The sequence below is a fragment of the Stenella coeruleoalba genome (genome assembly GCF_951394435.1).
Source record: "Stenella coeruleoalba genome assembly, chromosome: 1".
NCBI lineage: Eukaryota > Metazoa > Chordata > Mammalia > Artiodactyla > Delphinidae > Stenella > Stenella coeruleoalba.
The window spans coordinates 174,858,568-174,883,756 of NC_137169.1; the positions used below are offsets into that span (position 1 = coordinate 174,858,568).

The 25,189-nt window shown below is 46.6% G+C and overlaps 1 protein-coding gene across 2 annotated transcripts; it reads left to right on the forward strand.

Moving 5' to 3' along the window:
* Window positions 1-345: 345 nt before the first annotated feature.
* RGS8 (regulator of G protein signaling 8) lies at window positions 346-24,706 on the forward strand (the record flags this gene model as incomplete). 2 transcript variants are annotated; one of them, XM_079937112.1, is made up of 5 exons in its annotated part: window positions 346-365; window positions 4,849-4,950; window positions 5,980-6,044; window positions 23,190-23,356; window positions 24,524-24,706. In XM_079937112.1, the coding sequence occupies 5 exons, from the start codon at window positions 346-348 to the stop codon at window positions 24,704-24,706; spliced, it is 537 nt and encodes a 178-aa protein (XP_079793238.1). The 2 variants fall into 2 exon arrangements, with proteins under 2 accessions (XP_079793238.1, XP_079793237.1); XM_079937111.1 differs by lacking the exon at window positions 346-365 and adding an exon at window positions 2,390-2,415.
* Between the last annotated feature and the right edge of the window lie 483 nt (window positions 24,707-25,189).

The following is a 25,189-nucleotide window of genomic DNA, read 5'->3' on the forward strand; positions in this document are numbered from 1 at the left end:
CTGCCAATGAGGATGGGCGTGCAGACTGTGCCTGGGAGCTGAGCCGCCGCCCGCTGGGTGTAGGCTGCTTCAGTATTTACCGAATGTGACAAGCAGAGAGAAGAGCTTTCGGTGGGGCCGCTTGCTGCCCGGCTCAAGTGGTGGGAGGTGTGCTGTGCACGTATGCAATGTGAATATGTGTGTTTGTGTGCGTGTGTGTGTGCGTGTGCAAGTGTGCCTCTGTGTTCATGCACACATGCCCTTCACCCGCCAAGGATTTGATTGCTAAGAGAAAGATCTACTCTTTCCCCAGAGCTCCTTACCCGCAACCTTTCTGACTATCCCGTTGGCAAAGACCCGCAGGCCATGAGGACTGGTCAAAGACGGTGAGTGTTGCTTTGGCTTCTCTCTTTCCTCTCCGGGTGCCCGTGTGGGCTGATTGCATTATCCATATTTAATTAACCTGTCTCTCCATGCATATTGATTGCTTTCTTCCCGCTGAGGCTCTTAGTTTCTCTTCCCCTCTTTATCAATCTTTGCTCTTTGCTTTTAACCATTTTTTTTCCCTTGCGTATCCTCGCTTTCCAATATGTCCCATCCTGTCGGCCCCAGAGTCACCTGTAACTTGATGCCCACTTATTAGGGCACAGGTAGCATGGTGCCAGCATGCCCTCTGCCTTCCTGGGCTCTGAGTAACCCCGAACTCTGTCCCCTAGAAGTCGAGGGCCAAATGGGATAAGAGCCCCTAGGTGCTGGGATGAATGAGAAAGGTGGGGTCAGAGTATCTTGCAGATTCTTACTTAATCGACTCTAAGTTAATATAAGGGGTGGTGGAAGGGCTGAGGGGCATTGATGGCCAGTGCTGGGTTTGGAAGAGAGAGAGGCAGACATCTCAGCAGCTCTGGGAAGCCAGCGCGGACTAGCAGTGGGATGGGAAAAGCGACAAGGCAGTGACAGGAGACCAGGTGATAACTGCCCCAGGTGACCTTGCCTGCTGTGAATGTGGGTGGTAGCCCCTGGTTCTGCTGAGCCCCAAGGTAATAGAGGAGGCTTCCCCCTCCTCTGGGGCTATATCCCACAGGTCAGAGAAAACGAGGCTAAGGTACCCCAAACAATGATTTCTAGAGACCCTTACAGCTGTAAAGGGCTTTGATTTCCCGACTTCTGGGCAAGCAGGTGTATGCACGGTTAGGACGAAGATTGAGGAAATGTCCTCGCTGTCAGGGAACAGAGCCCTGGCTCGGTCTCCCAGAGATGAACCTTTACACGAAGTCTAACTAATTTTTTTTTCCCAGTTTTAACAAAGCAATCTTTTAATTTGATTGATTATAGTATTATTAGAGGAGGTTTTCTTCAAAAGTATTTGTGAAATGTTCTAGGTAATATCAAAATAATGTCACCTGCATAGATCATGTGGGAACCTGATCTATCTAAATTAAGTTTCTTTTAAAATAGATTCTATGTTTGGTGTCACGGTTCCCCAGGGGAACCCTTTATTGATGGGCTGCTCTCCTCATGTGTTTCTTCCTATCAGTTTCTTCTGTGGGAACAAAGGGTTTGATGCTCTGAGAATGGGACCCTCAGGAGAGACAGATTATTAGTCTATCAGGCCTCCACCTCAAGACCCCCTTTCCCCGATGCCCTTCCTGCTTCGGGTCGGGAACAGGCCAGTCTGCAGAATGTGGAAGATCAGGCAGCCTCCATATGGGCAGGAAAGAGTGACTTGCATATTCATTTCTTCAGCCTGTGCCTGTGATCCCCGCAAAGGAGCAAACCTGAGTGGTGACAGTGCGTGACAAGCCTCCCTTGGAGTTCTTCCAACCTTCCTCCCGCTCACGCCCTCCCCAGGCACCGGCACTCCCACCTCTGGGACACGTTCCCTTGGAGGGAGGTGAGAAGCAGCCAATCAAAGGATTCTGGAGCAAGTGCTGACCACTCCGCCCCCACCCAGGGCTGGCTGGTCACTTGGGTCCCACTCGAGTAAGACACAGAGAACTGTAATTTTTGGCTTGCCACGCCTGTGCTTTCCTCCCCGGGGGCTCGTGTCCCACTTTACGCTGATGGCCAGTGGCTGGGGAAGCAGGACCTCCTGACCAACAGGCAGCAATGTGAAGCCACCCAACAACTGGTCCTTGTTCACCCCCGGTTGGTCACTCTTGCTCAGGACCAGCAGACATTCGTGGGGAATGGGGGTGTGTGTGTGTGGGCGGGGGAGGTATTCCGTTGGCAGAAAGTCACCTGCGAGGACTTGTAGTGCAGTCAGATAAGAGAGGGGGCCCGCTCTTACAGCAGATTCTTTGATTTTAGGTGAGAGGACGTGAAAGGGTAAATCCCTGTGCCCCGCAGTCTTACCTCCCGCCCTGACGTCCCTGCACACCAGCCAGAGGGTTAACCGTAAGCGGGTGCCTGTATGGCCGCTTTACTGATGCCACGCAGGTAACTGATGCTAACCTCTCTTCTCGTCTCTGCCACTTTCCTCTTCCTCCGCCTTCCCACCTCCCCTGCTGTCTGAGCCTGCTCCAAGCCTCCTAATGCCGTGGGTGGGCCACTGGCGTCCGTCCCCCAGGCCTCCTGTGTGGACGGCGCTGTCCTTCCCCGGGTGCTCCTTGCAAAGTTGGGGCCTTGCAAGCAGCATCTGCAAGGCCCTCCCGTACTCTGCCGGGACTTATGGGGTGGGACTGTGCATGAGTGTGCATTGAGCCATTTAGGGGTCTCTGAGTTTCCGGGGTAGAGAAGAAAGATGAGGGCAAGTCTAGTCTTTTTCTTAAGTGACCTTAACCTTTGACTCTTGCTTCTGCTCCTATTATTTCAGGCCTATCTAAAAGGTTAAGTCTCAGACAAGATGGAAAATAGAATTATTTTGCCCCAAAGAATATTTTGTGGAAGATTTTTGCAAACTATCTGGGAGACTTACTGCTGTCTTGGTAACAAGTAGCACACTTTACCCGGATCCCTGCTAAACCTTGTTAAATAGCTTGCATGGATGTGCCGTGTTTTGAAATCCTCTTAGTTGATCTTTAGGGGCATCGACCTGACTCTTCAATGATTGATGTTTCTGAGGCACCAAGGGATGAACCGACTCACTCTAAGTCGGTTCTGGTCTGTGGTGCAGCCTGGGCAGGACCTGCACTTGAATTCATGGAATGTGATGACTCAAGGGCCCTTAATCAGTTGCTCCAATAGCCTAGTGCTGGGGCCCCCCGTGATTTGTAACAGTGAGTGGACGTGAGATGCTCACTGTCGAGGAAGGGAGAATGGCTGTAGCCAATATTTTGAAATGCCAGGAAGTCGATGGCTTCACAAAGCACCTGGCTGAGATGAGCGGTAGGGGCACAGATTGTGCAGAAGAGGAGATATTTCTGAAAACTTGAATGTTCTGGCCTTAAAAGACTCCTCAGAGATGGACTGTGGAGTCCAAGTGTCGTCCATCCCCGCCAAATGTAATACCATCCCCGTAGACATTTGTTGGATAAGATTTCTGTGAACAATTCCCAGGGTCAGGGATGAAAACCCATTTGAAGTAAAAGAAAAAGCTTGAATTGGATCTAACATCTCTGCTCAGGTCCAGGATTTGAGAAAATGAGGAAGGGAAAGCCAGGCTGGAAGAACTTCCTTTCAACAAAGAGAATGACATCTTCTAGGATAATATCCATGGCAAACTGTTACCAGTGTGCATGTGGCAGGCCCCTGTTATCAGTCACTCTTAAGTCCTGATCATCCCAGACCCCTCCCTCTTAGCTTTACCCTCCATCCGAGGAGTTGCCATGGTTAAAGGCCAGGGGTCAGTAAACTTATTCTGTCAAGAGCCAGGGAGTAAATATTTTTGACTTCATGGGCCGTACAGTGTGTGTTGCAACCACCCAACTCTGCCCTTGTGTTCAAAAACAGCTTTAGACAATATATAAACAAATGGGGTGTTGCATTCCAATAAAACTTTATTTACACAAACATGTATCTTGCAGGGCTGTAGTTTGCCAATCTCGGTGAAAGGTAAAAGTGGCCTAATATGGAGAGTCAGAAAGAGACATTAGCATACTTTCTCATTGGATCTGCCACAACAAATAACTACTAAGTGTCTGGTCCTTAGGAAAATAAAAAATATGAGAAATTTAAGCATGCATGTTACAATTTTAAATATGTTGATCGAGATCAACCAAAATATAAGTAGGTGTGTGAGAGCTTAGTTAGGTGAAGGTGCTGACAAGGGGCACCCTGGTTCTTAATTGCTGATTGTACCCACAGCCTCTCCCCACCCGTAGGCATCGGTCCTCACCCGTCTGTAGCCATTCCTGTATATCCTCAGGTTTGTGGGATCGGTGGGAAGGGCCTGAGGTAGAACTGACCTGCCCTGAAGCCCCATACTTTGTCTGTGCTCTGAGATTCTATGACATGCATCCCTGTATCATGCAGTCATCCCTCTGCTCTCCATATGGGTACCACTGGGGCTCTGTAATCAGGATTTACTGCTGCTGCTACTGCTACTTTGCCCTCCTAGTGGGAGAGCAAAATGTGGATTGTTATTATGTCATCGCTGTATTTCCTTTCCCCACAGAGAATCCTAATTTAGAAATTCTTCCAAGCTAACGACCTTCATTGACTTACCATCAACTTGCATGTCAGCTTTAAAAAGCATTAAGCCTCCAGGGGTAGGGGACCTATTACTATTCCGGTAGTCAAGATGGGGAGTGAGTATTGCCCTTGATCCTCTAGGTGTTTCTCCTCTGGTTTATGAGATCTTCAGGGGCCACCTGGGGAAGGAGGGGAGGGGGCAGTGCTGGCTCCTGCCACAGCAACCCCAGGGGCGCTTTATGGGGCTGACAGTTATTATTATGACAGTTCCCCATCCTTCTGCCCCTGTGCTTGTTGCAGGAACAAAGGGATGAGGACTCGACTGGGATGCCTGTCTCACAAGTCCGACTCGTGTAGTGATTTCACAGCTATTCTTCCCGACAAACCTAACCGTGCTCTAAAGTGAGTAATACGGCCACACAGCATTCCCGGGGTGCCGACCATGGGATGCCCACTGTGGGACTGTACAGCCTCGTCTTCTCTGGTAGATGGCTGAACAGATGAGCCGAGTGACAAGAAGTTCCTGCCTCCTGGCAGCTCCTTTTATATCTCTGAACATGAATGAAAAAATGTTATATTCCTTTTCGAAGTGTATGGCTTAACGATCTCAGAATAGGGACCCTCCTTTTTCTCCTAAGAAAACCGTACCATGCAGCTCCCTTATAAAGCTGCAGTGTAGGATACTTCTTGGTTCTATTGAGTTGTCAATCTGAGTTTCTCAGTTTGGAAACAAATTACTCAAATCTACTCTAAAATTCTGCTTAGGTTCAGAGAATCTGGATTCAGTGCCTATACTGTGTTAAATGATGTCACAGATGGTACCTCATTTAACCCTCCCGGGGCTCTGTGATGGGTGCCGTTGTTCCCATTACAGATGTGAGAGAACTAAGGTGACAGTAAGAGATGGAGTCAGGAGCTCAGCCTAACTTTTTCTAAGTCCAGTTTCTTTCCATTGTTACTGTGACATGTTAATTCATTCATTAATTAACTAGAAGTATAGTTGGTTTACAGTGACATCTTTATTTTTATTTTTTTAGATTTTTTTTTTTTTTTTTTTTTTTTTGGCTTGTGGGATCTTAGATCCCGGACCAGGAATTGAACCTGGGCCCTCAGCAGTGAAAGCGCAAAGTCTCAGCCACCGGATTGCCAGGGAATTCCCCATACAGTGACATCTTTAAATGATGCACTTTCTTAGTTTTGCTTTTTAGACTGAAAGCCAACATATTAAACTTACAGAATCCCAATCCTGAGATTTTTCCATCAGCTACTTAAGAACATATACATTTATAGTGACAGAATTGTAGGAATCCAGGTACGATCTTCATTTGCCCTCCATTGTTTTGATTTATTCTCCTGAGCAAATCTCAGTGGTGGCTGAAGGAGAGGAGGTCGTTCCAGAAATATTCAAGACAGACGTTTCTTCTTTCCTAGGAGACTATCCACGGAAGAAGCTACGAGGTGGGCAGATTCCTTTGATGTGCTTCTCTCCCATAAGTGTGAGTAGAATTCAGGTTTCATCATGTCTCGGCAAATCATTCATTTTGTAAAAGAGGCACCAAATACCTGCCATGATCCAGGTACTGTGCCTGGTGTCCAAGACAGCTCCAGTCTCTGACCTCACAGAGCCTCCTGGCTAGAGGACCCACAGACAAGAAAACATAATTTAAATGCAGTGGGAAGAGGGCCTTTATTTTGTTTTCTGAGCTGAAAGGATGGTCCCAAGGAGCCTTTACATTCTCAGCAACTTTAACAGGAAAGAATCTGGCTTAGGGGGTTGCAGTGATGTGCTCGATGGGAATGACAGTCTAGATTCCATCCAAAGCTTGTTTTATAAACTGAGATGACCTCCCCGCAAGTCACTGGAGAGCCTCAGGTTACTCATCAGTCAAATGAATATTCTGTGCGTTTTGTTATTGACTTGAGTTGGCAGAGTTTTGAGTTTTCTTGTCCCTCCTTATTTGGGGGGTTTACTACCCCAGCTGTACTATACCCCTCAGCTTCCGACCGGGTACGAGTTTGATTGTACACACTTCTGCTATCCCTCCTCTTCCATTTTCCCCTTTCCTCACCTTGTATGCCTTCTGTTTCCCACAAAGGCAAAAAGAGTTGTGCCTTTTGCAGCGTGGGAAGGGCATTTTGATGGCGGCCAGACTCTTCAGCTCTTGCTTTTTTCTTATCATAAGCAAGTCCGAGTTCATTGGGCTTTACATCCTAGTGGCATGAAAAACATGGGAGTGGGAGAATAGGAGTAAGGAAGTGCGTTTTGAAGAGAAAAGAAGGTTTTACACAGACATTCAGTGTTCCCCATAAATTTGTCTTGCTAATATTAGAAGTCCTGATTGATCTGGGAGCAGAAGGGCTTCTTTTAGTTTGGAGCATTGTTTCCACTTACTTGGGGGACATCGTTTTGATACAACAAAGTGAAGGGCATTGGCTGGTACTCACGCTTGTGTTCTCGATTTTGACCCAGCTCGGCTACCAGATAGTTGATGGCCTGATGGAGTCCCTCAGTCTTCAGAAAATGTCTTCAGAAGTGATTTTGCTTTCATCTGGATGAGCAGTCCCCTCTTACTATGCCCCTCATCCTAGTACTAATTAACGAATGCTTTTGACTAGATTTTAAAACGAAATGCAAAATTTAAGAATAAGCACATATTGTAGCAAGTGATTTTGTGAGACAAATAGTCATTTTCGTGTTCTATGGATTACACTTAGGAAAGAAAATAAAGCAGAAGAGATACAACACATATGACATATGGCTAGACCCCCAAACAGCAAACTTCTGTGGTGAATCTGCCGAGGTAATGGAATGTGTACGATCGTACTTAGGATTTGATAGTTGTTTTTTATGGGGCGATTCTGACTTATTTTCTGGAATCACATTAGGCTAAATAAGTGTCACTATCAAGTTACACCTTCTTTTCTGGCTGGATTTGATTCAAGGTCATCTTGAAGTTTGATTTCTATTTCAGCCTCATGATTGACTCAGTTTAAGTCACTGAGGCCGTTTCCTCATTCTTAAATGGGGATGGAAATACCTGTGTGCTACCTGTCACCTGGGTGTGAGAATCTTCATGAGAGGACAACTTTAGATGATTTTGAGTTCTCTATGCAAAGGTGTTTTGTAAGAATATGGTGGAATTTTTCAGAAATGTTGCTTGTATTTCTCAAATGAAAAATAACTGTGGCTTGAGAATAAAATTGCAAGTTTCGCTGCCAACGATTAACGTGAAGCCTCTATAGACAGAGTTTATGATGGTAAAATTAGTGGATGGAAGCTTACGGTATGTTTGGATTGCTGCAGTGGCAAGACCGGTGATTTAGAGGTTTAACTGTATTTGTTTGACTCAATGACTTTTAGAGCTAAAGACACTTGGTTCTGCTTCTATCAGGGGTGCTTTGGGTTTCCAGGAATGCAATCACAATTTTCTGAGCTGGGGATTCCACTAAGGGGTGTTACAAGCCAACACCAGATTGCTTTGCTTCTTTGTAAAAAAAAAAAGCAGTACAGAAATAAGCTTTTTGAACTTTGAAGTTCTGTGCTCCTTCTTGGAGTCTGATGTTCGTTTTTATTTCTGTTTAGTACGGAAATAAAAAGCCAACGGAGTGAATGTCTTTGAGAAGCAAGGGGCTTTTATTCAGGGGTCTCTGGCAGTATTGCAAAGTTCCCGAGAAGCTGTGGAGGGCCAGAGCCCAGCCTACCTCCAAGAGTGGTGACAACTTTCTGCAAGTCTAATTAATTTGGGTTAGTACTGTGACTCAGTTGGGGCTGACTGAGCTTTTCCAAAGGGATTACACGTGTGCTGGTCTCTTACGAGGGACAGCAGTATCAGAGGTGTGCAGGGCTTTCAATTAAAACAACAAAGTGTCCTAAAAGAAAGGAGAATGACTGAACGACTGGGCTATGGAAAAACGTGTTAGTCTAGAGCCCACTCGCTGGTAATTCTCCAGGCAGCTGTCCTCCCTGAGTTTTCTATTTTGGAAAATTCAGATAATTGTTCTTGTTCCCATTCTCAGTTTACAGAGCATCTCTGCCATCCTGCTCTGCCTGGATGTTTAGGGCACTTATTTACTCTAAAAATGGTGTCCTGAGTCTTCATTACGGACAAAATCTATGCTAAGCAGCTGATGGGAGAGGGGCCCCAAGATGAACCAGACAGTCCTTCCCTGGTGGAGAATGCAGGTTTCTGAGAAAACAGACATAGATACAGATAACACAAGAAATAAGGCCACATGCTAAGACTAGGGGACCTCAAGATTTCAAATAGAATCCTGACATTCAGTGTTCCTCTTAAATGCCACCTTGTCGATGTTAGAAGTCCTCACCGATCCTGAGCAGAAGGGCTGCTTTTGGTTTGTTCCATTTAATCAGGGAGTGCACTTCTGCAGAATTAAGAATGCTGACTGGTAGTCAGACCTCTCGATTTTGACCCAGCTCTGCTGCTAAATAGCTGGGCAGCCCTGATGGAATCCTTCAGTGTCTTGGAAAATCTGTTTCCTCATCTCTACAGTGAAGGATCTGGATCCAGGGGGCTGGATTGAGTTCTGCCCTATCGTTCTAGGATGCTATCTGTAGCAACCACCAGGATTGGCAGTCACTAGTCACCTACGGCAGGTGGTTTGAGTCCATGCTGCCTGCAGGGTTATGTAAAACTGCTTGAGAGCTGAAACGGCTTGAGCAACCAGATGAGAGGCGAAGGTACCTGTGTTATGAAGCTTTCTCCTCTCCTTGGCAGGATCCCACTGGGCAGGGATGCACCTCACGGGTTCAAATCTCAGGAAAAAAAGAAAGCAACTTTTACTATTTTTTGGAATAAAAAAATCTGGAACGTAAATATTTGGGGAGGAATTTTATTTCCAATTACACTTGCTTACAAGTGCAGCGCAGAGCTAAAGACGCCCCGTGGAGGTCTGGGAGAGAACCACTTGCTGAGTGCTCTTTTTTTTTTTAACCAACAAATGAAATTGAAAGTGCTGATGGCTTCATTAGATAGGGAGGGATTTCTAATGTGTGTTAATTTGGCATCTTTCTCCTGTTCATCCAGTGACAATTATAGACTTGCTGTCTGTGTGTGTGTACCTAGTCTGTCCCCAAGGCCATGTGTGCGTGCGCCCACCTCTGCAGTTCATACTCGGGAGAATGAAGGCTCCCAGCTTGTGGGAAATCTTTTCTGACAGGTTGCTGGAGAGCACAAAATTTTGCGTCTTCTGCTTTTATTCCTCATGAGGTTCAGGCATGTGCTTGTTATTTGTCCAGCTTTTAGTAGGACGTTCAGTCCTTAACTCTGAATCAATTCTCCCTCCTTCCCTCTGCCCCCTCCCCCCCCCCTTTTTTTTTCTTGACGTAAAAGTTGAAATTCATTCCAGTTTTCAGGTGAAGGTGTAGACAGGGTTTCTTCCCTCTTTCTTTCAGCCTGATCCCCCACCGGGATGACGGAGCCCTTCACCCTGGGCCCCCATGTGGTCCTTAGCTTTGTTTCATTGTTTGCAGCGCATGGAGGGTCCAGGCTGACCTGTCCCCGCCAGGCCAAGGGAAGGCTAGGTTCATGGAATAGTGTAATTGAAAGCTGTTTTACATTTGCAGAGTTAGTATTCATCTCTGAGCAAAAGAGAGCAGTAAAGAAGCTTTTAGTTTTAAAAAAATTAGCCCCTTTGGGAAAATGATTGAGCTATAGAAAAATAGAATGAAGTGACCTAGGCACATAGCAACCAAGCAGAAAACCCCACACAAGCCAACACTAAAATTATCAGCTCATGAAATTCCTCACTTGTTCATGCAAATGGTCTTCAGCTCTAGAATGTACCGTTTAATAAACAGATTTCCACCTGTCACACAGCTCTCCTCACATCCCTCTGCAAGCCGAAAGGTTCTAGGACAGTGTTACTCAAAGTGGGATCCAAGGAAGGCAGCACCAGGAGCTGAGCAGCCGATGGGAGCCTGTGAGAAATGGAAATTCTTGGGTCCCATCTCGTACCTACTGAATCAGAATCTCTGGGAGTGGGGACCAGCAGTCAGTTTTTGCTCAAGCCCCCCAGTATTGTTGACATGCACTGAAGCTTGAGAAACACTGCTCTAAAACACAAGTATGGGAAACTATGAACCTGGAGCCTCCTGGCGGGGCAGGTGGTCTGTGCTTTCGAAGAAACACACTCAAGACTGTACTGCCATTCTCCAAAGTTCTCAGGCAACGCATGCCTTTAACGGGACATCGTCCATATATTGCAGAGTCCACACGTAGCAGGCGTGGTGGAGAGTGTTCACAGTAATTAAACAAATATGGCAGGTGTGCTTTCTGGATAAAGTGAGGATAGAAGTTAGAAAGAGACTCAAATTAGAGATGGATAGAAAAGAAACTTCTCCTCCTTGCCACCCTCTCTATATTGCTATAATTTTTATTTGCATCCAGGAACATGGATGCATTTAGCCTTTATAGAAGAAGTGACAAGAATATGTAAGGCAGCTATTAAAAGCTTGTTGAAGGGCTTCCCTGGTGGCGCAGTGGTTGAGAGTCCGCCTGCCGATGCAGGGGACATGGGTTCGTGCCCCGGTCCGGGAAGATCCCACATGCCGCAGAGCGGCTGGGCCCGTGAGCCATGGCCGCTGGGCCTGCGCGTCCGGAGCCTGTGCTCCGCAACGGGAGAGGCCACAACAGTGAGAGGCCCACGTACCGCAAAAAAAAAAAAAAAAAAAAAAGCTTGTTGAAGAAGGTTTGAATGAAAGCATTTGGACACGCATTCTCTTGCTTACCAGCTGTGACCTTTGGTAAATTATGTAAACGCTATAAATCTCACATTCCTCATCTGTAAAAGGGAATGCTTAGACTTACCTTGTAGATTTGTTGTGACAATTAAATGTGACTACGGTTGTGAAATGCTAGGCATGGTGACTGGTACATGGTGTGGGGCTCCATGAAGGGTAAATATTCTTATTATTTTTATTATAACCCAACATTAAATTCATTGAGAACACATGCATTTCATGACGCCTACATGCTAGAGATGGTGTCAGCTTCTTGATCCCATAGGCAGCTTGAGGTTCAACTCTGGGGGTAGGGTGGGGTTCACGTTAGCATCACCAGTGGGCTTATTCCAATTTCATAATACCTCACCCCCTTTGCCACATGAGGTTTTGGCATCCCTTCTTCATACTGTCCCAACTTCCCCTCAATGTATGTGAGAGGATCCATCTGGGATGTAGTTTTTAAAAGCCCAGTAGGTGAATCTGATATGTTTCCTCTTTGAGAGTCCCTGCAGTGTTGTTATATCAAACCAACCAGAAAAACATTCCTAAACACTCAATTTTTGAAATCTTTTAGGCTCTGGACTGGTGTACATGGGATTTGATAATACTTCTCTTGTTTTAAAGGAGTCATTTGTGAATGCTAAACTTTCACCCTATTTGGGGCACATCTCCTTTGTCACCCCTTTAATAAAAAATCTCTTGCCAATTTCTTATAATAGTTGCAGATACAGGCTCGACCACGTTTTTTCTGTTACTTGACTCAGTTTCTGCTTGCTAAACTTTCACCCTATTTGGGGCACATCTCCTTTGTCACCCCTTTAATAAAAAATCTCTTGCCAATTTCTTATAATAGTTGCAGATACAGGCTCGACCACGTTTTTTCTGTTACTTGACTCAGTTTCTGCTTGATAAAATAAGAAGGAACATTGGACTAGGAGTTGTAAGACCCAGGCTCTCCTTCCTCTTCTGTGACCACGTCCTAGGAAGAACAAGCCATGCCACCCCAGGGCCTCACCATTTCCTTGTGTTCCATGGAGGGCTGGATCATAGGATGTCCCATGTGTTTTCTGACTCAAAGAGTCTAGCAACCAAGTCCTACTACTATCATAATCTATCATCTTGTGATATATATACTAACAAAGTAGAGATCATTGAAGAAAATTACGCGAATCACAAGACTGAAGTACAATTAGCATACTAATTGCTTGCCAGTAAATGTCAGTAACTGGAAATAGTTTGTTCTCTAAATAATCTTCCTACCTAAATCTTCTTAGCCCCAGTTATTTGCTTAAAAACCTTCATTTTATAGATAACATAAAAGAAAGCCTTTGATCCTGGTGCTATTCTCATCACAAATTTCAAATTAGTGAGCTTAGTTTCGAATCAAAGAGGTTTTGACTTCGTCATTAGTATATGTATCCTAGATTTCATGAATGTGTTTTCCTCTCCTCTCCTTCGTCTGACCTTGGATCCATTAACCAGCTTATTTTTTCCCAATTGATCAGGGACGCAACAAGAGGACTGTGGTCTTTGGGACTACACTTTCGCAAACAGAAAGCTAAAAAAATATATATATGTATATATCATTCTTGTGATCTTTTCTTTTTTTCCAAGCCTGGGAACTGAACTAGGCTCAAGCCCACCCCCAGTGCCAGCTAAATCAGGGCTCCTGGACCTTGAACTGTTACCTAAGCCACCCTCCCTGCTGCACCAGCCGCTCGGCTCATTCATAGTGACCCAGTTCCTTTTCTTATGTAAGCACCCTGCATCAAAGCACTAGAGGGAGGATGCCGGCAGCAGGCAGCGTGTGCGGCCACGGGAGTGCTCTTGCAGATGCAGTGCATGCTCGGGAGGTTGCCAAAGTTCTGTCCAGTGTTCCAGGAATTCTGGACACCATCCTTTCCTTTCCTGCGACTCAATAGACACTAATCTCAAAAATGTCTGATGTCCTTAGTGTCTTGACTTAGAAGGTCACGCAGAGAAAGCCAAAGTGAAATAAAAATGAAATGAAATGAAAGAAAAAAAGGCAGATCCTCCTGTTTCTCTCTCATTCTCCTGAACGGTTTCTCACCCATCATCTTTAAGTTACCAGGGTCGTGTTTTGGTATTAGGCAGGTTATGTTCTGTCCAATGATTCCTTAAGCCAGCAAAGTACAGGAGTAATGATCACAAACACATGTGGAGCAATCCCTGTCTTAGTGTCAGGCTCTGCATGCTGTTTACGTGTATTAACTCACCTCATCCCCACGGCCCCATGGGGGAAGTACTGTTAGCATCTGCATTGCACAGAGGAGAGAATTGAGGCACAGAGAGCTTAAGCATCTTGCTCAAGGTCACACAGAGCCAGGACACAGTCCCAGGCAGAATGGCTTCAGGGGTCAGAGAGAAATCACTCTCCAGCAGCCTGGAATCTGTGGGGGTGGTGGAGGGGGGTCTCTACTTCTCTGAGTACTGGGGAGGGATCTGAGTCTGGGATACCCCAGGGGGGTGAGTGGGTAAGGGAGGGGTGGATGGTGCCTGGCAGGTGTGGGCAAAGGAAGCACAGCTAACAAAGCAGCTGACTCTGAGAGATGCCAGTAAATGCTCATGAGCCTTTCAGAGATGAACCGGCATCCTGCATTGTAACCAACTGCAGTTTATGGACAAGCAGAGGGGAAGGAGAGGGTCCTGGTGGACAGAAGGGGAAAAATGGAAGGAGGAGTGAAAAGGGACAGAGGACAGAAGAAAAGGGAGAAGAGCGGGGAAAGATGCTGAGGAGATTAGGGAGAGGACCAGACAAAAGGCTTGCTGGGAGGAGGTGGGAGGTGATAGAAGGGGGCGGAAAAGATGTAGATGGGAAGAAGGAATCCTGCTGGAGCCTCATACAATTCCTTTGCTAGGTCACATGAGCAGGAAAGTTGGGCCAGGTTGGGGACAAGTGGTGTGTACACAGAGGCCCGCCGCGGCCATCTGCTCTGGGGCAGGGGAGGGGCTCCTGCAGCCATGGGGCGGTGGAGGGGGACTCCCACCCCATCTCACTTCCATTGTTCCGGGATGAAGTTTCTCTTTGCACAGTGACCCTCCACCCTGCGTTGCTCAGAGCCGGCCCTGGAAATATGAAAGGATGGGGGAGGGGCTGAGAGGGGAGGGCAAGCAGAGGAGGAGGGCTGTGATCCCCATGGTCTGCGCAGGCCTCCATGAGGTTTTCAGTGTGTCTTTGCTGCGATGCTGCTTCTTGGGTCCAGACCCTCCTAGGCCTTTCTCCCCTCCTTCCTCATCTCTCCTCAAGCTCTTCCCTTGAAATCCTGGTAAATTTCAAGTGCTACATTTTGCTTTGTTTGCCCTCCCACTCCCTCTGAAACCCGCCCTGGAAATGCAGGCAAACACAATTTGGATCAAGGCTGCCGGTGACCGGAGGCACCTTTACAAGGTCACTCAGCTGTGCTCTGTTAGAGTGTCCCCGGGCCAGGGTGGGGGAGTATGCCTGTCTGCTCTCTGAGGTGCCCCCTGCATCCTGGGAGGGACACGTAGGGTGGGTATCAGAGCTGCGGAAAAGAAGAGAGTTCAGACAGATTCCAGGTTGAGTGGTACCTAACGGCCTCCATTGTCGCCACAGAGGAGGTGATGGCAGGTGTCGTCCTGCCGGAGAATCTCCAGCTCTGTGAGCCCAATGGTGTGTTTGCCCTGCTGTGGCGTACTTTCAGCATACTGTCTGATTTGGGGTTATTGCCCACCCCTCCTTTAGAGGAAGCGATAACGTGGGGTCTGCCAATGGTCACCAGAGGAGAGACAGGCGGAGTGGGCTCTGAAGTCGCGTAGATGTGTGTGTAAGTCCACCTCCCGCCCCTTACTGTCTAAGGGACCACAGACGTTTCACTTAAACTCTCCAAGGTGAGAAAGCCTCGGGCTTTGAGATGTTAAGGTGTTTTCCCCAGGTCACACAGGATTCAAACGCAGGCTGTCTGACTCCAGAGCCTCTGCCTTGATAATAGGGTTGGTGTAAGGGTTACGTGAGTTGATATGTAGATTGGATACCATAGAACTTGGCCTGGGGTAAGTCCTTGATGTATAATGTGAGAAAGAGGATGGAAAACCATCGTCTGAGGGCTGTGTGTGATGCAGACACATCAAGGTTGTGATGGGGGCACGGAGCAGAGCGCTGACCCTACCTGGGAGAGTTCATGAGAGCCACCACCCTCACTTTCCAGATGACGATGCTGAGACTCAGTGAGGTTGAATGTGCTAATTATGGGCAGCCTGCCTGTGATCAGAACTGGTGCTTCTGGGTGAGACAGTGGTGCTCCCATCCCAGGCGGGATGGGCAGGGTCAGTAGGCTGCCTCAACGGAGCTGCCAGACAATTGCAATCTGAGTATGAGCTCACCACACATTTTACTCCAAATCTCCATCCCCACTGAGTCAGTCTGAGCTGCTGTAATTCAGTTGGGTGCTACTGCCCATGCCCATTCTTCTCTCTATGTTGTTCTACTCTCCGATACTCCTCTGCCTCCCTCGGTGACTTTTTTCATTTCCTCCCCAACTCATCTGTCGCCCTCATTCCTGGAAATGTCGTCACTATTGTGTTGTTGCTTGAGGCCTCCTTGTCTCGTGCTGTGCAATGGCTCTCCCTCCCCTGCTCTCCAGTCATCACCGGCGCAGGCGTCCCTCGGGCCCCACCGTTGTGCAGAGCTGGAGAGTGGACCACTGTCTCACATAAGAATGCTGGCTCTAATCCCACTACTGGGCATATACCCTGAGAAAACCATAATTCAAACAGTCATGTACCAAAATGTTCATTGCAGCTCTATTTACAATAGCCTGGAGATGGAAACAACCTAAGTGTCCGTCATTGGATGAATGGATAAAGAAGATGTGGCACATATATACAATGGAATATTACTCAGCCATAAAAAGAAATGAAATTGAGCTATTTGTAGTGAGGTGGATAAGACCTAGAGTCTGTCATACAGAATGAAGTAAGTCAGAAAGAGAAAGACAAATACCGTATGCTAACACGTATATATGGAATTTAAGAAAAAAAAAATGTCCTGAAGAACCTAGGGGTAAGACAGGAATAAAGACACAGACCTACTAGAGAATGGACTTGAGGATATGGGGAGGGGGAAGGGTAAGCTGTGACAAAGCGAGAGAGAGGCATGGACATATATACACTACCAAACGTAAAATAGATAGCTAGTAGGAAGCAGCCGCATAGCACAGGGAGATCAGCTCGGTGCTTTGTGACCACCTAGAGGGGTGGGATAAGGAGGGTGGGAGGGAGGAAGACGCAAGAGGGAAGAGATATGGGAATATATGTATATGTATAACTGATTCACTTTGTTATAAAGCAGAAACTAACACACCATTGTAAAGCAATTATACTCCAATAAAGATGTAAAAAAAAAAAAGAATGCTGGCTCTGCAGCTTGGCATCCTTGCTACTTGCTAACTGTGTGACCATTGGCAAGCTATTTAACTTCTCTAAGTTTCATTTTTCTCTACTGCGAAATGGTGAAACTATCAGGACCTATGCTGTAGATTTGCCACGAGGTTCACAATGCATTTGGTGCTGCACCTGGCCCCAAGTGAGTGCTCAATACCTATTTGCAGTGGTTATTTTAAAAATGCCTTCTCTAACTTCAACTTTTCTTTACCTCCAGCTTGGCCTCTTCCTTTTTTAGTGTCCCAACTGCTGGTGCCTTCCTGCTCTCCAGGTTCCATTTGCCAGCCTGGAGCTGATGCTCCTGTCTTTTTTTTTTTTTTTTTAATTTATTTATTTTTGGCTGTATTGGGTCTTCATTGCTGCGCATGGGCTTTCTCTAGTTGCGGTGAGCGGGGGCTACTCTTCATTGCACTGCGTGGGCTTCTCATTGCAGTGGCTTCTCTTGTTTTGGAACACAGCCTCTAGGTGCGCGGGCTTCAGTAGTTGTGGCACGCGGGCTCAGTAGTTGTGGCTCGCGGGCTCTAGAGTGCAGGCTCAATAGTTGTGGCACATGGGCTTAGTTGCTCTGCAGCATGTGGGATCTTCCTGGACCGGGGATTGAACCCGTGTCACCTGCACTGGCAGGCAGATTCTTAACCACTGTGCCAGCAGGGAAGTCCCTATGCTCCTGTCTTTGAATGACGGGCACACCCCAAAGCTAAAAGGTCTTGCTCCTTTCCTGGTGCATCGTAACACTCTCCAGGAACTGAAATCTAGGTCTTCATAATGGTTTGCCTACTTCCTACCAGGGTCCTATTCTTTTTTCCAGAGTAGCTGTTCCCAGACTCTTTTCACTCTTATAGGTGTCCCCACCACAGTACATACTACATTTGTAATTATTCAATTAATTATTTTAAATGATTGCTTAATGTCTGTTACACTAGACTAGCTTGCAAGTTCTGTGAGGTGGTGACTTTATATGATTTGATTCTACCGTATCTCCAACATCTGGCACGTGGAGGCAGACCACCTGCAGGGCCTTCATCCCAAATTAATAAAGAAGATCAAAGCTGTTCAACCATGACACATCTCAAATATGTCCCTTCCTGGACCATTTCTCTCTATTGCCATCCGCCCCCCTCTCTTTCTCTACTTTTTTTTTTTTTTGGCGGTACGCGGGCCTCTCACTGTTGTGGCCTCTCCTGTTGTGGAGCACAGGCTCCGGACACGCAGGCTCAGTGGCCATGGCTCACGGGCCCAGCCGCTCCGCGGCATGTGGGATCCTCCTGGACCGGGGCACGAACCCGTGTCCCCTGCATCGGCAGGCGGACTGTCAACCACTGCACCACCGGGGAAGCCCTCTTTCTCTACTTTTGACTTTCAGGAAGTCAAGTTCATCCACTTCTTCTTGGACCCTTTCCTTCTTTAGAATCTGCCTTTAACAGATACTGTTCTTTTGCCCCTTTAATTACTCTCTTCCCTTGCTCTTTCCCTTCTGCTTGCAAACACACCTGGAAAGATCTTGCTTCAGAGTCATATGGACAGTAGGGAAACTTGGCTGTTCTTGCTAGCTGTGGACTGGAAAATTTATCTGACTTCGTAAGTTTTAGTTTCTTCCTGTGGAAAATGAGAGTGGATCATTTGTGCTATCTATGGATCAGAGTTGCTGTGAAAATAAATTGAGCTGCTGTTTGTAAAATCTCCAGCAAAAATCATGGCATATAGTAAATAAATAAAACTCCCTGCCCCAGATGCTAAAGAAAGAAATAAAAACTGTATCATTTCCCTTTCCTACCACTTTCTCCAGCTAATATCAGATGGGAACTCCTTCAACATCCTGCACCCACACGAGAAACTTTCCTGCATCCACACGCAGCCTTTCCTCTTTTTCTCCATCACAATGCTGTTCTCAGGCCTATTTCTCCTACCTTCCTGGAGGCAACATATTATCAATGAAACTTTCTTTTCGTTAACTTCAACTCCTCCAGCTCAACAAGTCTTTTCTGGCCAGATCAACGTTTAATCATACCCAAGGCTATCTTACAAAAACCCCACGACACACACACACACACACACACACACACACCCCAGACCATTTTCCTGACTTCTTGTTTCCCTCCAGCTGTGCTGTCTGATCTCTCTACTCACCTTCTTGCAAGAGGCATCTGAATTCATTGTTTCAACATCTTCCCCCCTCATTCCCCACTATACTTACCACAATATGACTAGGGCTCTCATCACACCACGAAGACTGTTCTTGCCAGTGGTTGCGGAACCTTGTCGCCAAGTCTAAAGACCATCGCTTCTCAGACTGTATCTATCTTGTGACCTCTGGGTAGCGCTGGACACAGTGGCCACTTCCTACCTGAAATGTTCCCTTCCCTGGCCTTTTGGAATGTTGTGTTATCCCTCTGTCTCTGGCTCTTTCACAGGCCTCTTGGTGTATGTCTATCCTACAGGTAGGCTCAATAATTTTAGCATTATTATTATTATTATTAAACACTAGTCTTACTAAACTATTTCTGGTTACTCAAATAAACCTTTCTTAATTGTAGGCCTCCGTGCCTGTGGTTCCAGCTTTCTGCAAGTCTCTTCTTCCTCTTTCCCTTCCTTTTTCACTTAGCTTCCTTCTCCTCAGCTTCACATCTCAGCCTAGAAGCTTCTTCCTCCTATAAGACTTCCCTCTCCTCCTCAGCTCTGGCTCAGGCGCCCCACCCCGGGTACTTTCACAGCCACCTACGCTTTCCCTAGCATATCACTTATCATCTATACCATAATTACCGTAATTATGTTATCTTGGCTCAAATTGCTCTTTTACTGAAAGTTCTGTGAGCACTTAGTTGTGCCTGTCCCTTCTGCCCAGGCTCCTAGCAGAATGCCTGGGTCACATAATGGGTGAATGAATGAATGAGTGGAGATGGCCTTACTGCTGTGTTGGATTGGTAGTTAGGCTATCTTTTGGTTTTTTTTTGTTTGTTTGTTTTTTGCGGTACGCGGGCCTCTCACTGCTGTGGCCTCTCCCGTTGCGGAGCACAGGCTCCGGACGCGCAGGTTCAGCGGCCATGGTTCACGGGCCCAGCCGCTCCCCGGCATGTGGGATCTTCCCGGTCCGGGGCATGAACCCGTGTCCCCTGCATCGGCAGGCAGACTCTCAACCACTGCGCCACCAGGGAAGCCCTATCTTACGTTTTTAAATGCTGCATATTATTACTTGCGTGAACTCAGCCAATCCACTTCTCTCAGCATGTTTTCCTCATCTATAAAGTGGGAAGAAGTAAAGCAACGTTCCTGAGGATACTCTGAAGATGTTATCTCCTTTAATCCACACAAAGACCCATCAAAGCTGAGGTCTGATGCAAGGAGATAATGTCTGTACCTTGGGTAGGGTGAGGCCACGCAGTTTCCCTAGCAGGGCGACCCTCAGTAATAGCATCGAGGAAGGCAGAGAGGTAATGTTCTCCATTTCAGCTTGCTCACAAGCACCCATTTTTGCCTGACGGAAAGCACAACAAAATCTAACACAAACAGCAAACGAAGTTTTCAATTCAAAGAATTTAGTCTCATCTGGTTGAAAAACAACAGACTCTTCAGAGTCCCTCTTCTGAGTCACTTTACATTTGCCCCTTTAGATAAACGCATAGTGTTTTAGGGTTCCCCCAGCCCTGCACCTTTTCCTTCCCAGACCCTGACCGCAGCGGGAAGGCAGCAGGGGAGGGCCTCTGGCCCGTGTCCTCCCTGTGTCATGGATCGTGTCCCTGGCTCTTGTCACCTGTGGATTGGTCATTGCTCCGAGGCCACCTTGCGGAAGCAGCCCCGCCCATGCCCCTTGGCTCTCCCGGGCAGAGTCTCCTCAGAGGCTTCCGCAGCTGCAGGTGGTTTTCTCTCCCACCTCTGCCTGTAGCCTCTGACGGGCATGCTAGCTCTCAAACCCCTGTTCTTTTAGAGCCTGAGGAAACTTCTAGAGCTCCTCTATGAGAACTTGGAGGAGACAAGACATGGCAAAAAGAGCACCCACGAGGGATTTTATGGACAGCGATTTTATGATTTGTTTTCTGATGTATCCCAAGATTTTGAACAGTACTTTGTTCATGAGTAGTATTTTTTTAAAAAAATTGTTGAATTGAATGAACGCTTTTCAGAACATCTCTCTGCCTAATTAGTACCACGCCACTGCTTCACACTCACTTTGATTCTTAATTTATCTTGGACTTCTGTGCCCTCCTCTCAGTGTTTTGAACCCAGTGCAGGAAGGAGGGGCAGTGGGGCACTGAGCAGACCTTTCGTATGAGTCTGAACTGTGTTACTCTCCTCCTGCCTGGCACAGGGACAATTTTATTTCCAACCTGCCTGATGGGAAACAACCTTATATCATATTCTGCTTTCTCCAGACTCCTTGTCTTACTGTTAAGGTGACCATGTGTCCTGATTTTTGCCTATGGTGGTCATGGCTTATGTCTGTTGTCCCTGTGTAATTAACAGAAATGGCCCCCCTTGACTCCCAGAAATGTCCTGGCTGGGGTGATAAATTTCATGGCCACCCCTACTTTTGTTAAACACTTTAAGCTCAGGCCTCCAAACTTAGATCTCTTTGTGATTTAACGTTTAGCTTTGGGATTTTCATCAACACCCTTTTCTCTCCCAAGTTCCTGGCTCTTACAATTAAAAGTCTTGACTTTTATAACTATGGTTCTAGTGTGGGCATTACGATGTCTATTTGGAAAGATAAACAATGACTTTTTAATTAGGAGAAATAAAAATGTTTCAGAAAAGTAAAAACAAACAGTTAAATATGTCAACCACATGGCACCATCAATCCATGGAATGATGGTGGACAGTGCCCGGGCCTAGCACCTATGGATGGACCTTCGATGCTCAGGGGAGTCCATCACCCAGAATTAAGAATTGTTAACATATTGTCCTTCTAGTAAATTTTAGAAAAGAAATAAAACATTATAACCAGAGTCTTTTTTTTTAATTAATTAATTTTATTTATTTATTATTTTTGGCTGCATTGGGTCTTCGTTGCCGCGCATGGGCTTCTCATTGTCGTGGCTTCTCTTGTTGCGGAGCACGGGCTCTAGGTGCGCGGACTTCAGTAGTTGTGGCACGTGGGCTCAGTAGTTGTGGCTCGTGGGCTCTAGAGCGCAGGCTGAGTAGTTATGGTGCACCAGCTTAGTTGCTCCGCGGGTTGTGGGATCTTCCCGGACCAGGGCTCGAACCCGTATCCCCTGCATTGGCAGGTGGATTTTAAACTACTGCACCAGCAGGGAAGCCCCCAGCCAGAGTCACTTTTAACCAATGCAGTCACTCCTTTATTTTAGGCTGTATCTGTCCTTCCTCTGAGGACAGTTGGTAGAAAGCTAGAGCTCTTATTTGATTTGAGGAGCATGCGTTAAAGGTTAAGATAATTTATCAAAACTATTTTAAAATAAAAACATCAGCTGAATACATAGGCTATCAATGAATGTTGTTTCCCTTTCCAAATCTATGTGATAACACTGCTCATCTTATTCCGATTGGAAGCTCTGTTTGGCAGTATGCGTGACATTGATTAAGAAAAATGCAAGGCTATGTTAATCATTAACTCATTTAGTAGAAAAATTATAATTCATCTTAATTAAAATGTATAATTTGATAGGCAAGATCTTTTAAAATAAAGCATCCACGGAATTAATCATTAAACTATGGGGCCTCAAAAGTTTTTTAAAAGAGACTGAGAACCCCTTCCATATAACCCAATGGTTTTACAGACTGCATTTCAGTGGGTGTTTACTTTCAGACAGTTTTCTGATAATAGTGAAAGATTTGCCCTGAGGCATTCACTCCCCCCCACCCCCCATCAGTTTGTCTTGTGACAGATTGTTTTTTCAGGTTGGTTGACTTGCATTGGTGCAGGGAATGGATTACGTATATTACTTTGGCCTCATTAGAAACACAGGCTCACCAGTAGACCCAGGGGACAGCCAACTCTGCATTAGGGGACAGGCAGTCACCACCGAGGGCTGATTAGAAGCGACCAGGCCTTCCCATAGTCATTATTCCTATGGCTTCCTAAACATTTCTCCAGAATATCACTATGATCCTTGAATGAGAAGCATGGCTTGCCTCTGACGGTACCTGTGTGTTTAAGAGAATGGAGTCTTCAAGAGGATGTGGAGGAGAGCAGTGAGGGCTGGACAATCAGGGCCACTCCTTTGTTTTTTTTTGCGGTTCGCCGGCCTCTCACTGCTGTGGCCTCTCCCGTTGCGGAGCACAGGCTCCGGACGCGCAGGCTCAGCGGCCATGGCTCACGGGCCCAGCCGCTCCGCGGCATGTGGGGTCCTCCCAGACCGGGGCACGAACCCGTGTCCGCTGCATCGGCAGAAGGACTCTCAACCACTGCGCCACCAGGGAAGCCCAGGGCCACTCTTGTGTTATGACTACCTTTCTTTCTTCTACAGTTCTTGGACTTAAGTCTCTTCCTATTTCCCTTCCTTTCCACTTCCCTCCACGTCCACAGATGGGGTGGCTGCGTTCCGCGCCTTCCTGAAGACGGAGTTCAGTGAAGAGAACCTGGAGTTCTGGTTGGCCTGTGAGGAGTTCAAGAAGACCAGGTCAACTGCAAAACTTGTCTCCAAGGCCCATAGGATCTTTGAAGAGTTTGTGGATGTGCAGGCTCCGCGGGAGGTGTGTTGGCGGTGGGGTCTTGTCAGACCTCCATCCATTGCTCTCTCTCCTTGCTGGGGTTTGAGCCAGGTTTGATGGGGACTTTCTTCTGAAATGAACCTCACTGCTCTGATGGCTCTGGATACAAAAGGGATCCCTTTTAAGGTGCAGAGCCCAGGGATTCTATAAAAAGGAGCTCTATTGGGAGTATTTTAGCTGTCTGTCAGTTAAACATGTGTCAGCAGGAACTGTGTTTCTATAGGGATTCTGCAAGATAGACGCCAGTAAGCCCATGTTAGTTTTCCTAGTGGAACGCAGCATGACTCGATGGAGTGAGCATGTACTTTGGAATCTTGTTCCAATATCAGCTCCACTACTTACTCGTTGTGTGATCTTGGTCAAGTTACCTGGTCTTTCTGAATCACATTTTCCCCAATGTAAAAGGCTATAATATCACCTTTCAAGACCACTCTGAGTATTAGGAGTCAAACACCTATTCAATATTTGTCACTGCTTATTAATGAGTAATTATAGTCATTTATATTATTTTATGATCATTTATTATAATTACTTATAATAATAATATGAATTTCTATGTACTGCTATTCTGAGTTGTAAAACAGAGTTTTACCTGGGAGAGTTTTATAGGAGACAAATATTTGTTGTCTGAGTTTAGGCGCATTCTATACCTAAAACTCTTCAGTTATGCTTCGACTTGGGATGCAGGAGGTCTTTGGCCAGTGGTCAGAAAGCTGCAGGCTCCTTATACATGCGGTTGGAACAGAGATGTACATTCTGAACATAGCCTTTCTCCCTGGGGTATTTGTTTCCTTAGCAGCTGAGAAAGGACAAAAGAGCAAGCCTACTTTAGGGAACCCACATTCATGCTTGTCTCTGGTTTAACTCTGCCTGACATTGCAAAGACCCATGGATTAAGAGTTGAGTAATTTGGGGTTTTGCCTTGGCTGTTACTAACTTTCCAGAGTAAATTAGACCAGCTTTTTAGTATCCCTTTTCTTCAGTATCTTTATCTATAAATTGGGATGAAGACTATCTGGTCTTCAGACCTCACAGGATTCTTCCTGGGATCAAAAGGGATGACCTTCAGGAAAGCAGTTTATTAATAATTATTAATATAACAATTGGCCCTTGAGGGCCCGTGACCGTGCTCTCTGTTTGTGTCTCCAGGTAAACATAGACTTCCAGACCCGAGAAGCCACAAGGAAGAACATGCAGGAACCGTCCCTGACTTGCTTTGACCAAGCCCAGGGAAAAGTACACAGTCTCATGGAGAAAGACTCTTACCCCCGGTTCCTGAGGTCCAAAATGTACTTAGATTTGCTGTCCCAGAGCCAGAGGCGGCTCAGTTAGACCTCAGATGGGGACTCTTGGAGATCACCGGCTTTCCCCTCCCCTTGCTGCCAAGACCATATTCTAATGTGAAATGTCATAGGGGTTCAAAAGCAGTGGCATTTAGGTTGGGAGCCCGGGAGTGAGGAAGGGATGAAGGGCCATTCCAAAGTACGATCCAGCCACCAGAGCTCGGACTCTATTCCATTAACCCATGTTTGTGTTTTGGTTAGTGGTAGTACCTTGTCGCTGTCACCCTTCTCTGGGTCAGCAACTTGCCCTCCATAATGCCTTGGGTCATTTCCACTGAGAAGGCAGATATGCCATGCTGGGCTAATCTGTAAATAATGCAAATGCAATTTCCACCACTTCCACACCCTCCTCAGTTAGGACTCTCGACTCTCTAACTTGTCCTATGCTCTCGTGAGGAAGAGCTAGAAGACTCTGGCTTACGTCTGTGATTTGCCATCACAATGTAATAGCCGGTCCCGCGTGCTGGGACCT